The sequence below is a fragment of the Periplaneta americana genome, chromosome 4, assembly GCF_040183065.1.
Source record: "Periplaneta americana isolate PAMFEO1 chromosome 4, P.americana_PAMFEO1_priV1, whole genome shotgun sequence".
NCBI lineage: Eukaryota > Metazoa > Arthropoda > Insecta > Blattodea > Blattidae > Periplaneta > Periplaneta americana.
In genome coordinates, this window is record NC_091120.1 from 184,093,227 (window position 1) to 184,117,163 (window position 23,937).

Below are 23,937 nucleotides of genomic sequence, written 5' to 3' on the forward strand. Positions count from 1 at the left end.
ACAATCAACACAAAATATCCCCCAAAAGAATGGTTACATATTTTTACAGACGGATCTTCTAAAGACCACCGAATTGGAGCAGGAGTCTCATGTTCACTGTTCTCATTTTATCAAGCAACAGGTCTTAACGCCATAAATTACGACGGAGAAATAATGGCAATACACATAGCTCTACAGCAATTAATGAATATCTCAATTAACAAGTACAATAAAGCAGTAATCTTCTCAGATTCCAAAGCTGCAATTCAAGCAATATGCTCAAACACCACAAAAAAATCAGAGAAAATAAAGGATTGCTACAACATATTAGTCCAAAATTTTAACAAAACAATTCACATACAGTGGGTCCCGGCACACTGTGGGCTCGAAGGCAACAAACTGGCAGATACACTTGCCAAGAAAGGCACAACAATACAGCAAATGAAGACGACAAATCTGCCAATGATTTCAGTAAAGCGCCTGATCAATTCTAAATTCTCACATCATCTTATTGAGGAAACAAAAAAAATGCCGAAAACAAAAAATGGAACACCCTAATCTTGAACCCAGAAGTAATCCCACAAGCACCACAGAAAACAACAGTTGTAGCCTGAAGTTGCAGCCTTCAGGCTGCTTACAGGACACGATTGCTTGGCAAGCCACTTACATAAACTACAAATTTTAAATTCATCATCGTGTCCCCTGTGCAACAGTCAAGAGTAGATGAACGAGAGCCACTTGAAGACCTGCAATGCACTATCCGCAGAAGACACTGTAGCCCAGAAGTATTGAAGAGCATGAATGCTAATGGCTTCATTGCTAGATGCAAGGCATTGAGACAACAACAACAACATTTTAGAACAACAAATTTAATCATGCATAGTGAAAACATGCACTTACCGTATTTGCTGAACTGAAAAAAGCAGGCCAAATAAAATAAACTTTTCAAATTACTTCCATAGGAAGTGTGGTACCTTCCAGTGGCGTAGCGTCAATGTAAGCTAAAAAGCTCAGCTTCCCCAGTTAATAATAATTTCATAATAAACCTGCAGTTTATGGACAAAATTATTTATTAATTTTAATAGAATTTATATTTACGCATTAAATATTGTGATGCGGCAGCTCAGGATGATTTGTGATGCAGCAGTAAACAAGAAGCCTGCACACACCAGCTTCCAAGCAGACTGGTTTCTTCTGTGTAACCCACCCCGCACATTTTCCATCCCTTTCTAACTAAACTACCCTGGTCGCAAGACTAGCAAGAAGCTAGCTTTGACATTGAAAATAAGTAGTTTCCGAGTTATTCCTTTTCGTCAGTTGTGTTTACTTGAAGTGTTAGTGTGCATTGTGGCTGATATAATAAATAATGATTGAAATAACAGTTCCTGACACCAATTTACTTGAATTTTTAAGGACAATTCTATTATCAAGGCTGACTTACGAGCAAAAGTGTGATCTAAAAAACAAATGACCGACTCCCTTGCTGTCAATGAAGGACACAATCAAAAGACAGACGCATACTTACGTACTGTATCTATTGACCGTTAATATTGTGATTCCTCTAACTATGACAGGGAGTGAGCTAATGTTATACATATACGTGTCTATTTGTTAGAGATATGTGTAAACCGTGAAATCATATTTTACTATGTACCATTTGAGGTCATGCCTTATTGGTGTTACGAGGTTCCAACCAATCTTCGATTGCTGACTGACATTGACTACTATTTACTTTAAGACTATATTTTTGTAATATGTTTTCTCATATCGCATGAAAGACAACTTGAGTTAGCTTCCCTTGCTCAAAATTTCACGCTACGCCACTGGTACCTTCCAGTAGCTGCCACTGTCTTAAGATATACAGGGTGATTCAGAATTAGTATATATTTTAGGGGGTGATAGTATGGACTGTTCTGAGTAGAAAAGTTCATATAAACATGTGTCCAATTTTCAATGACTGTGGAGATACGGTACAGCTGTTTGAATGTTACGCATAAAAAGTGTTACAAGTAGCAAGAAGAAAATACATGTGACTTAAGATTATATTTATTACTTACTTACGTAGTTTCAATACATTTCTACATGTGCAGAATACCATACCTACTTGTCACCTGTTTCAGACTTGTGCGTGCATCAGATCCAGGGCCGCTGAGAAGGGGGGACAAGGGGGGCGAGTGCATATGGGCCCATGAGTAAGAAGGGCCCATCAGATTAAGTGAGTCTGATTACTTTTTATTACCACGAATAATTATTCGTAGATACATACGGGTACTATAAAATTTTGTAAGAATATTTGTTGCATAAATGTGACATATTAACTCAACAATAGTAGAATTAATACAAATTACCACTTTATATGTAGATATTTGACTTTTATATAATAGAATATCAGTTTCCCGCATTAACCTTCACCGACACGACACTTAAGGGCCCCGGCATTTGCCTGAACTATGTTCCCATTGCTTGTACCGAACATGTTAAATTATTTATTGGCTTGTGCTTTTTAACTACCTCCGCAATATGCTAATAGATGCTCCCAAACCGAAGTCACAGGATCACGTTTCCTTTTCAGTACCTACATTGTATGTTTCGTGTCGAAACTTTCATCTTTTCGTTGTCGTTTGTCTATTAAATTCTGTTCATTAGTGTTACCGGTTATAGTTTAACTGCACAATAGACAAGTACAGGCATAAGTCGGGAGCTGAGAAGCACAAGGAGAGAGAGAAAAAAATTGGAAGATATTAGTATGGGTGCTAGACTGCGTGAAAAATATTATGAAGACATTAACAAAGAGATCAGTGATGAGCCGAAATATTTAAAATCAATTCATGCCTCTAATTTAGGGCCAACCTCAATGAAACCTAGGAATCTCCTAAATAGTCTGAGGGAATTAAAACTGGACAGTTTATTTCCAAATATTTGTATAGCCATTAGAATATTCTATACAATTCCTGTGACAGTTGCTGATGCTGAAAGATCCTTCAGCAAAATGAAGGAAATAAAAATGTATTCAGATAAACAATGTGTCAAGAACGACTGAGTAACCTTGGCTCCTAAGTCTGGAGTGCGATCTTGCTAGGTCTTTAAATTTTGGTGATATAATTGATGATTTTGCATCATTGAAGTCAAGAAGAGTTGTTTGTTGATGTTGGACTGCAAGTTAGAAATTACAGGTGTTTAGGAATGTAATATATTGTGCTAATGTGAAATTTAGCTAAAAGTTTTCAATGTAAGAAAAGTGTATATTTTTAGGTTCGTATCTATGTATGGGTTATCTTTTATTTATTTTTCAAATAATTAATATGGTTAGAATAACTGGTAACTTGTAATTGTTACTTTTTTCAACAGGGGTCCGAGTACAGTATTGCATAGGGGCCCATAATTTCTGTCGGCAGCCATGATCGGATCTATAAAAGCTAACTATAAACAGCTGTTGTTTCACACCCATTACGAACAATATTACACTTGTACTACTTCTTTGTATGTAGTCAATAGTACATAGTCATTTGTCGTTTCTTCATACAAAGTATAAGGGTTGTTATGCGTAACATTCAAACAGCTGTATCTCCACACATGTTTATACGAACTTTTTTAGAAAGAATAGGCCATACTACCATCCCTAAAATATTTACTATTCCTCCTGGTTCACCCTGTATAAAATTAAATCATAAGGAAGTATACCGTAACAAATAATTTGTTGATAAGTGTTGTTATTCGTATTGAAGGTGATCATAAAAAAACAACTATGATGTTGTTTGAACACAATGTAACAAAAAGACAACATTTATTTTTGCTTTCATTAACATAAGTTCTATGTACATTTGTTTCCAAAAGAATTCTATGCAGATAACTTTGTTTAGTTGAAAAATGATCCACATTTATCCCTACAATATTTTATACATAATCAATTGCATCATTAAAGAAATAAAACCAACAGATTTATAATACATTGAACAAAATTGCAAATGAATTATGCAGTCTACAACGTGACTTAAGATATGTTTGTATCACACTAAATGGGAGTCGTAGCCAAACAGTTATTTAATAGAGTATCATATTTACATTTGATGAAGTTTTATCTAATGATAGAGGCCAGTAAGTCATTATGTAAGTTAACTTTCTAGCCTGTATTCATTTCTTCATTCCATACAACATTTATTTACAGTTCAGTTATATTAACGATTTTCCTTCTTAATTTATACTTTGGTATCAATTCTTTTTACTTTATTTCCAAGATGTTATTACTATGGGAAAATACTGAAGTGGGTGTCTTGGGCTGCACAAATTTATGGATGTTACTCGTCATATAATTCAATCAAATGTCAATAAATCTTTCTCCATACAGATTCTAAATCTGACCACTGGTTACTAGAAATTTTAAATAACTTCCAATGTTTATGAGATTTGTCACTCATAATATTTAAATCGTTAATTTACTTCCATCTTGCTTCTTACATTGCTAAGATTGTTACAGAATTCACATGTCAAAATAAAACGTTAATCTATTATGTAAATAGTTCAAAATACTGCATTTGCTTTCTACGATAATTTCAAATTAAAGACATTTTTTGCTTTAGACCTACTGACTGTGGATCAAAATGACAATATAGAATTAGAATAAAGTGTTGTACCGAAATGAAAAGCCATATCATACGGTACCCTTTCAGACCTATTGTACATAATTAAAAAAAATTTTTTGCAGTGTCTTGGACACTTTTAAAAATTTTGAAAAATTCAAGCTGATATAAATGGAGAATAATATTGTTGTAACATTTCTATACCAGAATTAAAAATAAATTTAAAATTTTGGGGCTCCAGGAGTCAAAATTACTCCAAATTTTGATTTTCTGTGAAAACTTGATTTGGAATTTTTGGACCCTGAGAATGATTATGTGATCATTTTTTTTTCTATTTTTTTTTTTAAATATAAATTATGGACTGAAGTGGTTAAGAAAACAGCAGGATGAAATATACACTGATATATTGTCAGAGTTGAAATTTAAGTCATCACCTGTTTCATGAGTTTAGAACTTATTTCCAACTTCAAGAGAATTTATTCTCCCATTTAATCATAAGGTATCCGAAATCTCAGTGTCGCCTATGTTTTAATTTATTATTATTTTAGAAAGAATCTCTATTGACAATCTTAAAATGTATTCATTTATCAGTTTTGTTGCTGATTTTCTATTCCCTCTGTTAAGTTAATGCTTCCAGTATGTCTGAATTTTTTGATCCAAAAGTGTGTATTGTGTCATTGAACGTGCACTAGCCTGCTGACTCACTTTTCTTTTTTCTATTCAGTTAATTTCACTTTCATATTTGCAAGTCATCACCTTGTAAAACTGTAGTAAAGTAGAACATTTTACAAGTTTCTTGAATCTTCGGTATTTTTTAAATATTAATTGAAAATTAATACCTATATAATTATATCTAATTTTAGGCAGTATTATGTGTTAGCTCAGTTATGGTTAAAATTTGATGATAAAGTAATACATTTCTGAATAATTTCGAGGAAAAATTATTCAAGGGCCGGGTATCGAACCCGGGACCTTTGGTTAATCATACCAATGCTCTACCAACTGAGCTACCTGAGAACTCTACCAGACACCGATCCAATTGGAAAATGTATCTTTAAACCACTGTCACATGGAAAATCATTAATTGATAGCCAACACCTCCGGATGAAGTCGAGTAAGAACTTTCTGAACTCTACTAGTCTGGCAGTCTGGAAAATTCCATTTCACCTGCTGGAATACTGAATTCAGTCAGGAGTCAACAACGATGGAATTTTTAAAATATCATATTTAATCAATTTTCAAATGTCATACATTTTTAGAGTGGTTTTAACAAATTCAACACCAATTTGTCTTAATTCAGGCATAATATTTGCTGCAATCTCTTATCTAATCCCTCATATAGGCTCATAAAATTAACATTAACCTATTAAGTTTAACCAATTGTGTAATGACACTATTCTTTCAGAAGATTGTGTCAGTAGTTAAAATTTAAATTTACTGCTGCTTAATTCCGATTTTGGTAATTGGATTGGGAGTAGCCTATGTGAGTTTAAATTTTAACTGTATAATTTATTTAGTTACATTTTTATAAGAATTAAAACATAAAATATATACACACACATAAATATAACTGTATATATATATATATATATATATATATATATATATATATATATATATATTAGAAACATTATTAAACGAACATTTTAAATTTATGAGTCAGAAACGTTTTAGATTTGATTATATTTGAATAGAAAACTCTTTACTGTGAATATTAGAAAGTTTAATACTATAATTGAATGGGTTATTTATGAAAGGGCCTAAGTCGCTAATTTTGTGAAAATGAGTTTGTAATGTAATAACTGCTCTTTGGGTGTAGATGCATCGATTTAGATATGAAGAGGACTAAGTTTCACACTCTGAATGCTTTGTAGAATTAATGATACAATTTTTATTTCAGCCTTAATTTCAAAATTTCGGCCTGTAAGCAGTTTTTTTCTTAAATTGCTAACAATTTAGTACCGGTATTCAAGACTTAGGCCCTTTTATAAATAACCCATTCAATTATTCTTTTGAAAACTTACGAAATCATGTTTGTAAGGTATCATTTAATTTACTATCATCATAAGCATTGGAAGTTATTTAAGTGACTTTAGTAACTCTCATTTCTGCTTCTCTCGCTCTGCTTATAATCACACCAACTTCCAGGATACCATTTACCATCACATTCAATTTGTATTCTCCGCACAATTCATTATGACTTATCAAAAACGTTATGAGTTCTCTATTTTTGAAAGAACTGAGTTAGGAATTGTGTTTTTAAATTGATACTATCAACTACTAATATTATAATCTATGTGGCTATACATAAAACAACAAAATGAGAAGTAGGAAGTCCATTGATTCATCTTACTATTTGGTGATTGGGGGGGCGGGAGGTTATCTTTGAAGTTTTCATCTCATAATGTAATGTTCACAATAACACAGAGATGTGTGCAATGGAACCTGACACTACAGTCAAAGTTCTGTTATCTGGCATCTGCACATATTATAAGCAATTCATACAGGTACATTTTTCTTTAAAATTTGAGGTTAAGGGAAAGGACCAACAGGGATGACCAAATGTGTGTCAAAATTAACATTTTTTTTTTATTTTAGACTAAAAATTTTTTCATAGTATTGACTTCATTTGAGCGAAATTTCAAGGTCGTTAGGAAGAAAATAAATGCTTTTACGCCATTTTTAAATAGCTTCTGCGCTCCAGTCCCTTTACATTGTACTCAAACTTCTCTGTTGATATCCGGAGTTTGTTCATTTTATATTTTTCAACATGAAAATATCTTTGAAAAATATTGGAGTGCAAGAGGTCAAATGACTTTATTGTCAAACGCCTGGCATTAGAAAACAACAACATATTTTTCAACATCAAATGTGTAATATCTCAGACAATAATAGAGATAATTGAATAACAATTTCAGGGTTATACATGAATAATTCTCCATTTTGAATCTTGCGTACACCACTTTTAACACTTGAATATAATTAATTGATGAACTAGTGGACTTACTCGTGTTAAATATGAAATATTTGTCCGGCTTACAGCTGTTTCAGTTCTTCACGCACCATCATCAGAGCCTACTAGATCGCGGCGTCATCTCGAACTTCTCTGCCTGTTAGGAGAGTGTGTTTTATTGTTGGAAGGTGTTGAAGTGTGGTGTCAAATAGTGTGTGTGTACTGAAATTGATCTGTGTGTTGAGGATTTGATCGGGGTGTGTTTTAGTGTGTTTGTATATTTCATATTGTTCCAGTGTGTTGAGTTTTTGGTTCTTGGGTTGTGTGTGTAGGATTTCCATGTCCGTATTTATGTTACTGTATGTATGGTTAGTATTGGTTATGTGATCGGCGTATGTAGATGTATTGTGTCCTCTGGTTATAGCTTTAATGTGTTCTTTGTAGCGTTCTCAACACACTGGAACAATATGAAATATACAAACACACTAAAACACACCCCGATCAAATCCTCAACACACAGATCAATTTCAGTACACACACACTATTTGACACCACACTTCAACACTTTCCAACAATAAAACACACCCTCCTAACAGGCAGAGAAGTTCGAGATGATGCCGCGATCTAGTAGGCTCTGATGATGGTGCGTGAAGCACTGAAACAGCTGTAAGCCGGACAAATATTTCATATTTAACACGAGTAAGTCCACTAGTTCACCAATCAATTAATTGAATAATTCTGTAAGAGGAAACTGTCCAATTGGAAATTAAAGAATAAGTTAAAAATAGACGTGCAATATTTCTTTATGATCATAAAATTTCAAAATAAAAATATAAACATAAAAACTGAAATTTCTAAAAACCATCACACAAAATTGATTAGCAGTCTTTTAGCTTTCATTCAAGACAAGATTTGTGATTCTGTGATACTCTAGAGAGCAAATACCTATCTAATTTTCTTTATAGTATTGCATTTTTTTATATCTGTAACTGTACCACAAAGGGTAAAAGTGAAAATGTTGTACGGTATTTAAAAGGCTTCATACATTGATGTGGAATTATGTTAGGGAAATAGAGGCTCTACTTAAAATAATATGAGAAAAGAGATTTCCTGTAGGTTCTTCCCCTTAATTATTCTAATTTATAGCTTCTTGGACTAAATAAAAACAATGAACTTAAGATTCTAGACGAATAAAAAAATTGTGTGAAATGTATCATGCTAGCTAAGAAAACATTCGTATTTCTTACATTCCATAACTAGTATTGAAAAAACTATTTAACTGTGATCAGATTTAGTAATTTTTTTTACTTATCCAAGAAGCTACAAACTAGAACAGAGGATACTACAATGCGAAAACGGATATATTACACTATTATAAAAATGTAAAAACGTATTATAAGCTTTAATTTCAAGGCCTTTGAAGATAACAATAAAAATCACTTAAACTTCACTCCACAGCACCATCTACTGTTCCACAACTATAATCAGACGGCTTTTAAAATGACGATCGCCACTGATACAATGTTAAAGCCAAATAATTTTACGCCAAATAACATAGCTTTCACTGTATTATGAAGAGGTGAGTAGAAGATAGATAATAAGCGAAATATTATAATAAATTTGTCAATATGGATCTGGTTTAATAGCCCCAACTGGCTTATCTGATGCAAAGTTTAAAATGGTTTATACATGCAGCACATGGTATAAAACAAATACATAAGAAGTATACAATTAGCGATATACTTGTACGGTTCATATGCTTCTGCTATCTGAAACTCACCATTTCATGATGTACCGGTAATAAAGGGGATAAGTAGGCTAGTATAACGAGCATAATTATGTTAACCAAGTACGGTATTAAGGCCAGGAAACAAGATCAGACCTTTCTAGCGACGGCAATCTTAGGATATTTTAAATGGCAATGTAAATTTATGTCAGTCTGGAGAGAACGAGGTTGAGTTGCTATATTTTAACATCATGACTAGGGTGACCAGATGTTCGGATTTTCCCGGACATGTCCTTATTTTGTAAATGTCCGGCCTGTTTTTTTTTTTTTTACGATAAAGCCAAAATGTCCGGCTTTCTGCCTTTCAACAACATAATGTACCAAATATTGAAATACAATAGGGCCTATGTAGGATAAAATCTGAGGTCAAAAGTATGTGTTTCTCTTGTTATATGAAAAATATGCATTTTATGAATTCTGTGCTCTAAAAGAATTTGTTTTGAAACAAGATGAAGCATTTTTCTTGGAAACAATAGATTTTCAGTTGAGTACATTTTTGAGCAGGTTGTGAATGTTAGAGTAAACGCAAGTAGAGCTTGCCACGGAAAGCTGCGCGAACTTTCGGAAACGTTTGGGTGCACTCAACCTCGCTTCGATTCGATTGGCAAACTGTCGACAGTTCTCAGTCGTCTGCTGGCTTGATGTTTCGAGTGAGATTTATCACAGCGCATGTAACGTAACCTAAACCTAGTTGCAGAGTAATTAATAACATAACATTGTTGAAAATACAGAAGCACGAATTCTTTTACATATAAAATCACTGAATAAAATTAAAAAGATGTTATAAGAAATATGTGATCGTGTAATAATTGATATTTGACATTGTAATAAAATACTAATAACTAATATTATGTGATTTTATTAAAATGTTCCGATAACTAGAGTGGTACTATGGTTGATTTATTTTAATCTGTATATACTCCTTACGATACGAACGGAGCCTGTTTCGTTTTTCATACATTTATAAACGTTATAAATAATTACCTAGTTTGACCGTGTAACGTTTTATTAGCACTTCCTAATTTAGAGCTAACGGGGGGCATTGTTAAGTACATAGAATGTTATACAGAACTCTGTTATTTTACAAACACACTTTGAACTCTATAAAAATCCTGATATCAGGGATAAAACGCAGAATATGTAATGCATACGCTGGCTTCTACCCGCTCTGCACAATACATTTCAAGGTACGAACAGCTCAAGACCGCGCTTTCGAATGCGCCCTGTAATCAGCATTAGGTGATTCATAGCAGCCCTGTAACGAGCATGACGGCACGAGGACCGAATATCGTTCTCTGCGCATCAGTCAAATGGGCAAGCTTTCTTTGCTCTTCCTCTAAGCATATATATGTCAATTCTTTTTTTCAATAATTGCACATAATGCCAATGTTGAAAGGGTATTTTCTCTAATCAATACCCAATGGTCAGATGAAAGGAACAGACTATCAGTAGAAGCAGTAGAGTATTGTAACAGTACAATATAATTGGAAGCATTTTACATGTAAAGAATTTCACACCTATCTATTGAAATCCCAAAGCTACTGAGGGATAGAAGTATGAACAATGAAATTGTAAGATTAATAACAATGAATAGCTTTGGTACTGGTACTGTGTTTGCCTATTGTTTTTATTGTTCTCAGTGAATCAAAAGGAATTTAATGTGTTGTTAGGCTTTCTTCAAAATGTCCTGCTTTTTTCCTTCAAACGTCCTGCTTTTGAACATTTTGATCTGGTCACCCTAATTATGACCCTCAGAATCCAACATGGCTGATCTCTCTGGGGAACCTTTTGAGAAGAATAAAGATCAGTTCAGTGTGAAATATTTTGATATATATTATAGCTGATTTCGAGCAGAAAGTTGCATACCGTATTTTATATGTCCTTAATCTAAACTGCAACTTTCAATCAGAGTGAGTTTTAAGTACTCAAAGTAACTTTACAGCATTTCATAATTTTGCTTTAGGTGACTCCATTTGTTTACAATATTATCGTACAATATCGCAATTTTCTACTTCTTGTAAAGAAATATTGCAAACGTATGGAAAACCAGTTGCTCGAAACAAAGCTTATCTCAACTGATAAGAAATTTAACCCAAGTAACTAAAATAGTGCCACAAGAACCCCGGCAGCACAGAATTTTAATAGGACAGGACTGTCTAATTGAATATTTATTAGTTTTGATTTATCAGACAGAAGTTAATGGATATCTGCAGTATGAAGGATATTGTATTAAATGAGAAGCATATTCTGACTTATGAAAGGCTCGACATTCTCAAAGAAAGGAAACGAAAAAAAAAAGTTGCTTGTATAGAGAAATTATGGAAGTCGACATTTTGTTTTAAAGATTCAGTCTCCTAGATTCTTAACAGAAATACGAAACATACTGTATTGTGTTAAAGTTGTTAATTATAGCTGTTTAGTAAATATAAGTGCAGTGTTTCAGTACATTGCAGGATTTTACAAAACATGAAAAAGAGGAAATCAATTGAGAATAAATCATAGACATACACAATTTAATTTTTTCTACTACTTGACAGACATTTTTACTTGAAAAAAAAAAAATGAATTACCGGTACTGTAACTTGTAAAAAGTTTTAACAAAATCCATTGAATTGTTTAAGGGAACACCCCACAAAAATTACAACTTTTTTCCTAATATTTTTTTTCAACCAAATTTTGAGACCATGTTTAACTTACTATGTAAAGAACTAACAAAATCCAAATTTTGAACTCCCAAATGTTTTTGGCTTTTGATTTTTTTCTATTCATTTTAGAAATATTTTCAAACCCAAGTTTTTAGTAGAAGATCTCAATTTTTAAGCTTCGTTTTTTTTGTTACATTCACAAGGCATAGAGAAATATTTCTATGCATTCATATTATGAAATATATCATTTATTCAACTTGAACATTTTTTTGAAATCAAAGTTTTTTTCCCTATAATTCATAAAAAAAATATTACTATAATAAACTAGCAGCATTTCCGACTTTATATTCCTCATTAAATAATTTATTTAAATGAATAATATTTTAAATGCAATTAAAGTTTTTATGATATTCAATATGATGCGACTTTTTTTGGTGTTGCACGATTTCAGTTCTACAGAATCTTAAGAATATTTTTTGATACAGGTTTCAAAAGAGAGGTTCTTCATATTTTTCTTTTCCTGAAGATGGGACTGGTATGTTGTTCCGAAACATTGGATATCTCTATATTTATCATAGCGTGGTGAAAAAGAAAACTAAAAAATATTGACTCACAAAGAAATATGACATATAATATCAGGTTATATTAAGGATTTTAATTCCATGAAATGATACTAATAAAAAAATCTTAAGTAATGTTAAAAGTCGTGTCAGGGGAGATTCTATTTCCTGGCCTTGTCTGAGAAGTCAGTTGCAGCACATCACAATCATCCTCAGTTCCCCTCTGATCTGCGGTAAACAGGGTGTGTTATCAGTTCACCTGAGAACCAACTAGTTGAGTCATCACAGGCCACTAAATGGTATACAAAAGATGATGGTTTCCTCATTTTACATTCCATAATCTTCGTGTCTTTCATCATTAACATCATCATCATCATCGTCATAAGCTATATCATGATCGTTTCGTATACATCAGAAATTCTTCAGTTCATAAAACTGGGAAATATTTTTATTTCATATTTGGCGAACCGACTAGTATAGATTCACATGCTATGTGTAAAAAATACATGTTGTCATATCTTCTTTCATTCTTTCTTTCCTATTTACTTGGTTTTATTTTTAAAACTAATTTTGTTTTCAATTTCAGGAAACTTGTTTCTTTAAATATATTTTTGACATAAAGGCATAGGAAGTCAAAAGACAGCATTTCTTTTCACAGAACAGTCTTCAAATATATAATTCACTGCAAAGTTTTTTTTTCTTAAATGTTTGTAACATCATATAAGTTTTAACAGAAGTCACCTTTCTGCAAGGAAGTGGCTGCTTACAGGGGTGCCAATCATTTTATGAAGGCCACCATTCTCATATACCCTCATACAATCCCTTTTCTTAAACCGTATGCATATACTGCACAAAATATTTCATATATCGTATTGCAAATCCCCACAGATAACAAATATTCGTACTGTTCACATTATCATTGTTATTAGAGAGTGAATGGTAAAAAATTAAAGATATTATGCAGCTTATGTATTCACTTCCAAGAGGTCAGTAAGATCACACAGATGTCCACCAGATCGCCACACTGCATCATTATCACTAACTACTACGTCTAAATTAACGTGAGACAATTCAATTCAGAAACCCATGCATGTGATCATTCACAAAATAGTTACGTCGATCAGTGCAGATTAACCTTCATCGTCTGGAAAATGATGGGGCAATTAGCATCTTCGTTGTAATTAGTTATATCCTATATTAAGAGATGACAACTCATCCTTTTAATATGGGAGTGCAATTGAATCGGTCAGAGTTGAAAGGCATTAAGTCAAAATTGGACATTTTTTTTTCATTTAGCATTATGAACTATTTAAGCAAGACCTATCGATTGGCACAAGAAAGAATTAAGTCAGCCTTCTCATTGTACAAGAAACTGTTGCTACTGGTAACATGAACGGACGAGGAAAGCATTAAGTCAGCGTTTCTCAAACTATGGTCCGCGGACCACCTGTCGTCCTCGAGGTCTGTCCTTGTGGTCCTTCAAAAAAGGCAGAAGAAAAAATAAAATTCAGACTAATTGTGTATCATTCTATAGTTGAAAATCTCAGAGTTTGAAAATGACACATGGCAATCGCCTTTCACTTTTTCTCTCAGTACTGACATTTTATGAAATTTATTACCCTACCGGTCTACTGACTTCCCACTCTACTCTCAACAACAAAAGAGGGATTTAAAGTACTATGAACGTGGTGTTTCTCGCCATCTTTTCCCTGCACTTCTGGCGCCGTCCCTGTAACCCAGCCACGGACCACCCAAATTCATAACAGAGGACCGAACATTTTCATGTATTTACGATTTTATTAATAGTTTTGCCGACACCCAGTCTGCACATTGAAATGGTCACATACTGTATGTCGTACACCAATAATACAACTCTGAGGTCACAATTTGAAACTTATTTTCTAAGTAAATATGACGAATTTTCATGGATTCGTGATCGCTTTCATTGCGATATTGAAACTAACAAACTTCAGTTGAGTGAGAGAGAGAGTAGTTAATTGAACTCTCGAATGAGATCGGACTTAAAATGAAATTCCAAGCAGACGGTATGGTTAATTTTTGGACAGCATCACAAGTGAAAAGAGAATACAGTGAACTCTACAATGGTGCTTTAGAGATTATAATTCAGTTTGCTTCTATGTATCTGTGTGAGAAAGGGTTTTCATCACTAACTCTAATGGAAACAAAGTACCGAAATCGACTTGATGTATGACGATCTCCGACTTAAGCTTACCAGCATACGTCCAAATATAGAACAACTGTGCAAGAATCGGCAGGCTCAACCATCTCATTAATGTGAGTACCAATATTTATTTATTTATTTATTTTTTTAGTTAATAAGTTGATGATTATCCAAACTCTAATAGCCTTATTAAAGAAACAAAAATGAATTTTCTTCTATTAACATTAGCTTAATTAGTAAATTAATTTAATTTAATTAATTTTAATTAATTAATTCTATTTTAAAATATAAGTATATTGATATGAAAATATACTACAAAAATTATATATTTGCTTTCGAAGGGAACAAGAGTAAGGTGGTCCGCAGAACTGTTCTGATTTAAAAAAGTGGTCCCCACTTCAGAAAAGTTTGAGAAACGCTGCATTAAGTCACTGACTTCCTGCCTTTCAGTGCCGTGCCGCAGCATGTGAGGTTGACTAAGTAGTCGAGCTGCTGCTTTCCAATTTCCGCCAATTCCACGGCCTTGTGATATCAATGTTTCAGTGTAATACGACTCATAAGTGACTTTGTGTTTTTTACCCTACTTTACTCTACTTAGCTTGTATTTTACTGTATTATAAGAGATGTTGTAATTTATTGCATTCTGTTCATTTAATTTATTTATGGCCAGCAACAAAAACTAAAGGGAAATCTTGCCATAAGTGGCTTTGTATGTTTTATCCTACTGTATTCTACTTGGCTTATATTTTGATATATCATAAGAGGAGTTGTAGTTTATAGCATTATGCTCATTTAATTTTGAAATGACGAGCAACACAAACTGAAGGGGAATTGAATCCTTGTGAGATTAGCTGCCATAAGTGACTTTGTGTTTTTTACTCTACTTTACTCTATGTAGCTTGTATTTTGCTGTATCATAAAGACGTTGTAATTTATAGCATTCTGTTCATTTAATTTATTTATGGCCAGCAACAAAAGCTAAAGGGGAATCCTTGTAAGTTCAGCTGCCATAAGTGACTTTGTATGTTTTACCCTACTGTACTCTGCTTAGCCTGTAATTTGCTGTATCATAAAAAAAAAAGTTATAAAGTAATGGCAGTTCCCATTGTGACATATGGATCAGAAAATTGGGCCATGAATAGATCAGACAGAAGATTATTAGAAACGTCAGAGATTAAGTTCCTCAGATACGTTGCAGGATGTAATTACTCTAAAAGACCATATTCCTAGTGAAACAATAAGACAAGAATTCAAAATTTTTAATTTAAATGAAAAAATACAAAGTTATAAACAAAAAAGGCATGAACATATTTCAAGAATGGATTCTTCTAACCTAACTAAACAAGCATTATGATACCAGCCATAAGGTCACAGAGATGTGGGACGTCCTAGAAGACGATGGGAAGACGAATTCTGAGAGCAGAATGGGCCAATGGCCTACCATGAAGATGAAGAAGAAGAAGTTGTAATTTATAACAATTTTTTCAATGAATGTAATTATGTTACAAATAAATATAACTAAAATGTCATGTAATATTTAAATATGTAAAACATTTATGAAGTGTAAGTAGCTAAAAGCATTAAGTCAATTTTTCTAAATAATTTTTTAAATGTGTATGAGGCATTGAATTTGTCTTTTCTATTGTGGTACACATAGGCTAGGAAATTATTCTACAGTTTAACATAAACATTCAATAAATTTACTTGATTTTCTTCACGATATGTTTTTTCTTTCTCCTGAAAAGTTTAAAAAACTGACTTAATGCCTTTCAACTTCAACCGATTCAATTGCAAACAACATTGCAGCCGGAGCCTGAAATTGATGGGTTGACATTTCTTATTACTGTGTAAGGAGGCCGTTAATATTTTATAAACGATAAAGGTTAAAAAAAAAAGTACTGCAGTTTTTTTCTGCCAACAATGCAAGCAAGCAGCCACCTTCTGCAAAATTTATTTCGAGCACAAGTACTTTAACACGGTTCATTCATGTTGGAGCAGTGTAGAAGCTAGTTACACTGCGCATCAAATGTTTCTGAATCAGGGCTGCCATAGCCACTCGACCCATCATCCCTCATCTGCTGCCCAGCACCTCCACTGCTGCCACCACCACTAGCCGGTGCTACGAGAATAGCCGTCTTGTCATTAGAAAAGAACGAAGTCGGTGTCACCTGGTGGTGATGATGATGATGGTGGTGGTGGTGGTGATGCTGTTGATGTAGGAGGCGTGGATTCTCATAGTTGATGCTTAAATTGTCTCCTGCTGGCTGAAAGAAAGTGAAGCTATTAGTTAGACAAGGAAAAAATAGATCTTGTATACATATAAATATATATACAGTGAGTTCTCTTATTACATGGTTTGCTACTGTCATTGGCTTACCTTCAGATAAGGATTTCTAGCTATTTCTGCTAAGAGTCTCTGTCTAAGAAGAACATCTGTAGAGAAATGTTATAAATTTCTCAGTATAAGTTCCTTTGAGTATTAAACAAAATTGATTTCATGAAGGTGACACATACTCTCCCATTATACGTTTCACAGTTTCGCAAATTTCAGTTCTTTATTATGATGCAAGTGTTAATTCTAGCTTATACAGAGCGTTCGAGCAAAGAAAACTGGTTGATGGGCGGTTATGATGTGTGTCCCGGCATTATGCCACTTGCTAGTACAGTAGATTCCCACAGCTCTCTGAAGTCAGTATTCAGTACGTCTCTGTTGTGTGCGGTTGTGTTGTGGTGTAAGTATACGACAACGAATTTTTATAAATAATTGATTAAATGGCGATCTTACTCGTGTTAATTATGTAAGCATGTGCGGATTTCACAGCTGTTTCGGTGCTACTTAACACCATCCTCAGAGCCTACTAGATCTCGGCGCTATCTCAACTTCGCTGCCTGTTGTGTAGGTGCGTTCATGTGATGAAGAGTTGTATCAAATAGCGTGTGTGTTCTGAAATTGATCTGTGTTTTGAGAATTTGATTAGGGTGTGTTTTAGTGTGTCTATATTTCATATAGTTCTAGTGTGTTGAGTTTTTGGGTTGTATGTGTAGAATTTCCATGTCTGTATTTATGTTATTGTATGTGTGGTTAGCATTAGTTATGTGTTCGGCATATGTAGATGTATTGTGTCCTCTGGTTATTGCTTTAATGTGTTCTTTGTATCGAGTTTGGAATGATCTGCCTGTCTGTCCAATGCAGAAACTGTCGCAACTATTGCATGTGAGTTTGTATACGCCTGTGTGATTATATTTATTTGTTTGTGTTGTTTGTGTGTTGAGATGTCTTTGTAGTGTGTTTTCTGTTCTGTATGCTATGTTGTATTTCTGTTTTCTGAATGAGGATGCGATCTTAGTGTGTTTTTGTTTTCATATGTTAGTGTGATGTATTTCTTGTGTTCTTGTGTTTGTGTTGTGTTTTGTGTGTTTTTGTGTTTGTTGAATTTTTGTTTTGTCTTCCTTATGATGTTGTCCATTATGTTTGGGTTGTAACCATTTTCTTGTGCTATGTATTTGATTGTGTTCACTTCTTCATCGTAGTGTTGTTTGCTCATGGGTATGTTGAGTAATCTGTGTACCATTGTCCTGAATGCAGCATGTTTGTGTTGTATGGGGTGATTAGATGTGTTGTGTATGTGTGTGGTGGTGGTGGTTGGTTTTCTGTATATTTTGAAGGTGTGCTTGTTGTCAACTTTTGTTATGGTGATGTCTAGGAAATTTATAGAGTTATTGTTTTCAAGTTCCAGTGTGTATTGGAGTTTTGGGTGTGTTTTGTTTATGTATTGGTGTAGTTTATGTATTTGTCGTTTGTTTCCTTTGTATAGTATGAGTATGTCGTCTACGTATCTGTGCCAGTATATTATGTCGTCTGCATACTTGTTGTGTTCATTGTTGAGTATGTATGTTTGTTCTATGTTGTGTAAAAATATCTCTGCTAGTATGCTAGATATGGGTGATCCCATTGGCAATCCTTCTGTTTGGGTGTGGTATTTGTTGTTGTGTGTGAAATAGTTTTGCTTTGCTATGATGTCTGTGGTTTGGATGATTTCTTCGATGTATTCTTGTGGTGTGTTGTTGTCTGTGAGCATTTGTTTTAGTATCTGTAATGTGTCTTGTATCAGTATGTTAGTGTATAAGTTAGTGATATCGAAAGATGCTATAGTTGCACTGTGTGGTATCACCCACACAGCAGGCAGCGAAGTTGAGATAGCGCCGAGATCTAGTAGGCTCTGAGGATGGTGTCAAGTAGCACCGAAACAGCTGTAAGCAGCACATGCTTACATAATTAACACTAGTAAGATCGCCATTTAATCAATTATTTATATTCAAGTGTTAAAAGTAGTGTACGAAAGATTCAACATGAATTTTTATATGCAAGACTCGTGAAATATACATGGAAAGCGTGTTGATAGTCCTCTGCCAAATAAGAAAACGATATGAAGACTCGTAAAGAAATGTAACAAGACAGGCTCGGTTCAAAATAAGAAATGTCAAGTGAATAAACGGGTCTTAACTGAGGAAACATTATATGAAATAGGTTTTTGATTAGAACGAAGCCCTCAGAAATCTTTGCGCAGATTAGCTGAGGACGTAGGGGTATTAAAATCTCAGTTCAACACTCCATCAAATTTCTGAAGTTAAAACCGTACAAAACCGTGTAGTGGGTCAGCTTTTGCCCCCAGTCAACGTGGCTAGGATTGTGCTGAAGCGATGTCAAGCATGCTTGAATGCCAAAGGTCACCATTTTCAACAATTACTACAATAAGATAAGCCTTTTATTTCAGTATTATGAGTTTTATTTTGCCGCAAATTACTGTCAACGTTTGGTAGGAGAGGGGTAACGTATATAGCATGTGGAGGCCGTGCAACCACCAATAGTGAGTAGACATCTTGGCTTGAACGCTCTGTAGTTTATTTTCTATTAAATAATTTACTCATTATGATCATTTACTGTTCACAGATAGGCTATCAGCTATCACTATCAACCTTTTCTGTTTTAAACCATATTTTAATCGGTTCCAATGTTTCTGTCCCCTTTGGTTGATAAGTCTGTTTAATTTTTAGGAGCATATTGCCTGACATTCTTTGCAAATGTATTTTTCATTCATTCTACAGCATTTAATTTTATCATTAATTTAACATATTTTAAAATTTTCTCTGGTATTTATGGTTTATGTATACTATATCTTCTTGTACCTCCCTTCGTAGATCAGAGAAATCTCATCTCTGCAGCCTGCAACTTACTTTTATCCTTCGTGTTAAGTGCCCAGGTCTCACTATCCTGTAATAATTGACACATCTAAAACCTTATAAAATTTCTACAGAGTCTCTTGTCTTTTTCTTTTTTCCATTTCATTTCATTTATTCTAATCCATAGATCTTATATTAGCATTGAAGCTTTAAAATATGTAAAAAATTAAGAGTTATACAATTTTTTGAGTTGAAGTGAGGTAAGGCTGAGGATTCGCCATAGATTACCTGAAATTTGCCTTACAGTTGGGAAAAACCCAATCACAATCAACCTGTTCTGTAAATTTATTCTCTTACACTATTTTAGTATGAACAGGATGCTGTCCATGGAATGCCATTACCTTGGTTTTCGTAGTGTAAATTTTTGAACTATTCATTCTTGATTACACACTTTTAACACTTGTATATCACTAATGATCTACTAAATTGTTCAAATTAACAACTTTTTAACTTCACTATGTTAATATTGAAACATTAACTCGAGAAAGATCGCTACGTACAGTGTCAGCATTTTGCTGAGGTTAGCACCACATTGGATTTTTCCTGTTATAATTTTTGAGAGGGATGAAATAGACAGGTGAAGTAACAATACACGTTTTGTTACGACTTAGGGCTTTCTTTTGATGTATCACAATATATAGTTTCTTTTAAAAGAATAGCCATACCTGCTTTAATACTTCTCTATTACCTGTTCAACTGGCTGTTGTACTGCAAAGTACATGCTTTTATTTTATTTTGTAAAAGGATAAGTTGCCTGACGAAATACCTGCATTCAAAGAAAGGTTTAGGAACTTCTAAAGGGCAATAATAAACCCGAATAAAATAAGGCCATAAACTTTACAAAGACATGACAGTAATTATTATTCCATCATTACTGACCTACTGGTCTTACAAATATTGTTTTTACAGAGTACCATATATTGTTCGAAGAAAATTCTTCTAGCAGATATAGCCCGACCACTGACATTAAAACCTGCGCCACAAACCAGTGTTCGTTCGTGCGCAGGTTGGCATAGTGGAGGGATCTGTTGTGTTGTAGATGTGCTCCCTGATCGACGTCTCGCAGCGAGTACGTTCTAAACTATTCGAAATAGCACTCACGTCCGCATCCAATCTTTGACTTTTTAACCAATTTTTTATATTCCATTTCGACGTATTGTGTATAGTTAAAACAGATCGTAATTTATAATAATGGAAGGGAAACCAAATGTGCGCGGCAGGCTTTTGAAAAGTGACGGACGTAAAATTATTTATAACGTTGCGAAGTATTTAAAAGAGAAAAAAAAAAATGAATATAAGTTGAAATATAATGTTGTCACATCAATAAGGAAGCCACGGGAGTTTCGGCCAGCTTGATAAAAAACGTTTTGAAGAAAAGGGCAGTGTCATTGTCTACCACAGTTGGAGTCCAGATAGTGTAACCCGACCTAGCGAGCTACTCGTATAGTGATGACGTCTCCCTCTCCATGGTCACGTGAGTATTGGAAAAGGTCTTTTTGTAGTTGGTCGAGCTATAATAGCCAACACTCATAAAGTCAGGTACAAAGAGGAACAAACCTGCAATCTCTTCCATTTTGGTGTGACTGTCATTTGAATCTGATAATTAGCATTAATTTTAAATTATATTCTTCAGGGATTTTGTATATTGAAGAGTTCGCGGGAAAAACGATGAATGTCACAGTTTTCTTAAGGTTGATGTCATTATCTAATTCAATGGATCACTGCGAAATTTAATGCTGTTCTTATGAAAAATGGTAAAAAGGAGAATTATCACCACGAATACAGTAATCCTTTCCTTTATTTTCTATAGAAACAGCACTACATTTTGCAGTTATAGACTCAATTAGATCATTATCTAATCCTTAACAGAAATGTGACATTCATCGTTTTTCCTGCGAACTCTTCATATGGTAATCCATGAATAACTTCTACAAATCATATTCTGAATTTTGTACTAAAAATTTATCATTATCAAACTTTATATAACTTAGTATGACATAGATCCGCCTTTTATGTCATTCACAAAGAAGTTGAAGACCTACTTTGGCTTTTGTTGTCTGTGTCCAAAGTTTCATCGAATTTCCTAGTAAAATGAGTACCGGTAGGCTATAGCGAATTTTAATTTGTTTCTGTTGTTGTGGAGGTCTGCTCTTTGTTCGTTAAATTCGGTTTTAAATTTAGTTCTCCCCCCCCCCCCTTGTTGTACCGGGTAACATGAGCTCCTGCCAGGAAGTAAGGAGGAGGATAGCAATGTCCAAGGAAGCCTTTAATAGAAAAAGGAGCATCTTCTGCGGATCTCTGGAAAAATAACTAAGGAAGAGACTAGTGAAGTGCTTTGTATGAAGTGTGGTATTGTATGAGGCAGAAACATGGACATTACGACGAAGTGAAGAGAAGCGACTAGAAGCATTTGAAATATGAATATGAAAAAGAATGGAACGTGTGAAATGGACAGATAGAATAAGAAATGAAGCTGTGTTGGAAAGAGTGGATGAAGAAAGAATAATGCTGACACTGATCAGGAAGAGAAAAAGAAATTGGTTGGGTCATTGGTAGATAAAAAAAACTGTCTATTGAAGGATGCACTGGAAGGAATGATGAACGGAAGAAAAGTTTGGGGGCAGAATAAGACATCAGATGACAGACGACATAACGATATATGGATCATATGCAGGGATCAAGAGTATAGCGGAAAATAGGAGAGACTGGAGAATGTTAGCCTTACAGTGAAAGACCTGCCCTTGGGCAGGAAACTATTATTATTATTATTATTATTATTATTATTGCTGTTTAGTAAACTGTCCGAAGACAACTTTGAAGCTCATAAGTGACACCAATAAGGTATCACTCATGAGGCAACTAAGCTAGGAGATAACGGGGTAGGTTGGCCAGTTCCTTTCCCCCTCGCTGACTAGTAAAATATTACATTATTCAGACTTCAGATGTATGCAAACAATTGTCCTTTCTCTGACATGATATAATAAATGTACAGAACCAGAAACAAAATTTGGGCCATCTGAATTTTCCAAGTTCCAGTTATAACATGCTGTGCATGCTCAGTATGTGGGCCAAATTTTGTTCTGGGTCTGTACATATCAGCCAGAACCTCAATCAGAGGTATATTATTATTATTGTTATTAATATTATTATTATTATTATTATTATTATACGAAAGAATGTAACAGCTGTTATGAAACCGGATATATCATCATCATCATCATCATCATCATCATCATCATCATCATCATCATGGCTATGATTTTGATGACCTATAAATCATGAAACATGTCCTAAAAACAATGCATTTACGAACTAAAAATCTTTCAAAAATGCCCTAAAAATTGATCTTACATAATCGGCTTAGTAGGAATATTAATATTTAGACTAGTAATTAAATTAAATTCTAGTACCAACATTCAAGTTTATTTAATTTTATGCTCGACTATGCCGAAATGTAGTAATTATACACCTGGTAGTAGCCCTTTACTGCACCTCATTAAAGTACACCTATTCATTATAGTTCAGTTGTTCAGCCAATGAGAAATCACCATTGTAGCATTATAAAACCGCAAGTATCGATTATTCTCGGATATGCAATCGAAAGACAACTAGCGAAATCCAATACTGTCGCAGAAGGTTATGTTCTGTTACTATAATAATTTAGCGTTAATTGTAAATAATATTCAAATAAATTCAATTTGTCATCTCGTTTTTCAATTCTAAATCAATTTCCAGGTTATATCAAGATTAATGTTCATGTTATTCTCTAGGTTATATCAAGGTCAATGACATTCGTAAACCTCGGAAAAAATCAATACTTTCGCGTCTGCGCACATCTAACAATTTAGAAGGTCAGTTCCGCTCTTCACTTAGATAACCATAACATGAATACTTATGAATCATTTCAAGTTAGAAATATGGTCGAGCATAAGAAGTCGTATGAAACTTGCCTATAATGGTAATTAAGATGCTCGTATGAAAATTATGAAACTCGCTTGCGCTCATTCCATAAAC

The 23,937-nt window shown here is 33.8% G+C and overlaps 1 protein-coding gene and 1 non-coding gene across 5 annotated transcripts in view; both read right to left on the bottom strand.

Moving 5' to 3' along the window:
- Positions 1–3,746: 3,746 nt before the first annotated feature.
- Positions 3,747–23,937, bottom strand: part of LOC138698520 (LIM domain only protein 3-like) — a 1,357,283-nt gene continuing 1,337,092 nt past the window's right edge. For 2 of the 4 annotated variants that reach the window (XM_069824505.1, XM_069824504.1), the window contains one exon: positions 3,747–16,946. In XM_069824505.1, coding sequence (XP_069680606.1) covers positions 16,689–16,946 — 258 coding nt within the window. In that variant the 3' untranslated portion in view covers positions 3,747–16,688. The remainder of the gene's footprint in view (positions 16,947–23,937) is intronic. The other 2 variants (XM_069824508.1, XM_069824506.1) reach the window with 2 other exon arrangements.
- On the bottom strand, positions 5,501–5,573 carry TRNAI-GAU (transfer RNA isoleucine (anticodon GAU)). The gene has a single exon. It is a non-coding gene; the product is annotated as a tRNA-Ile (tRNA).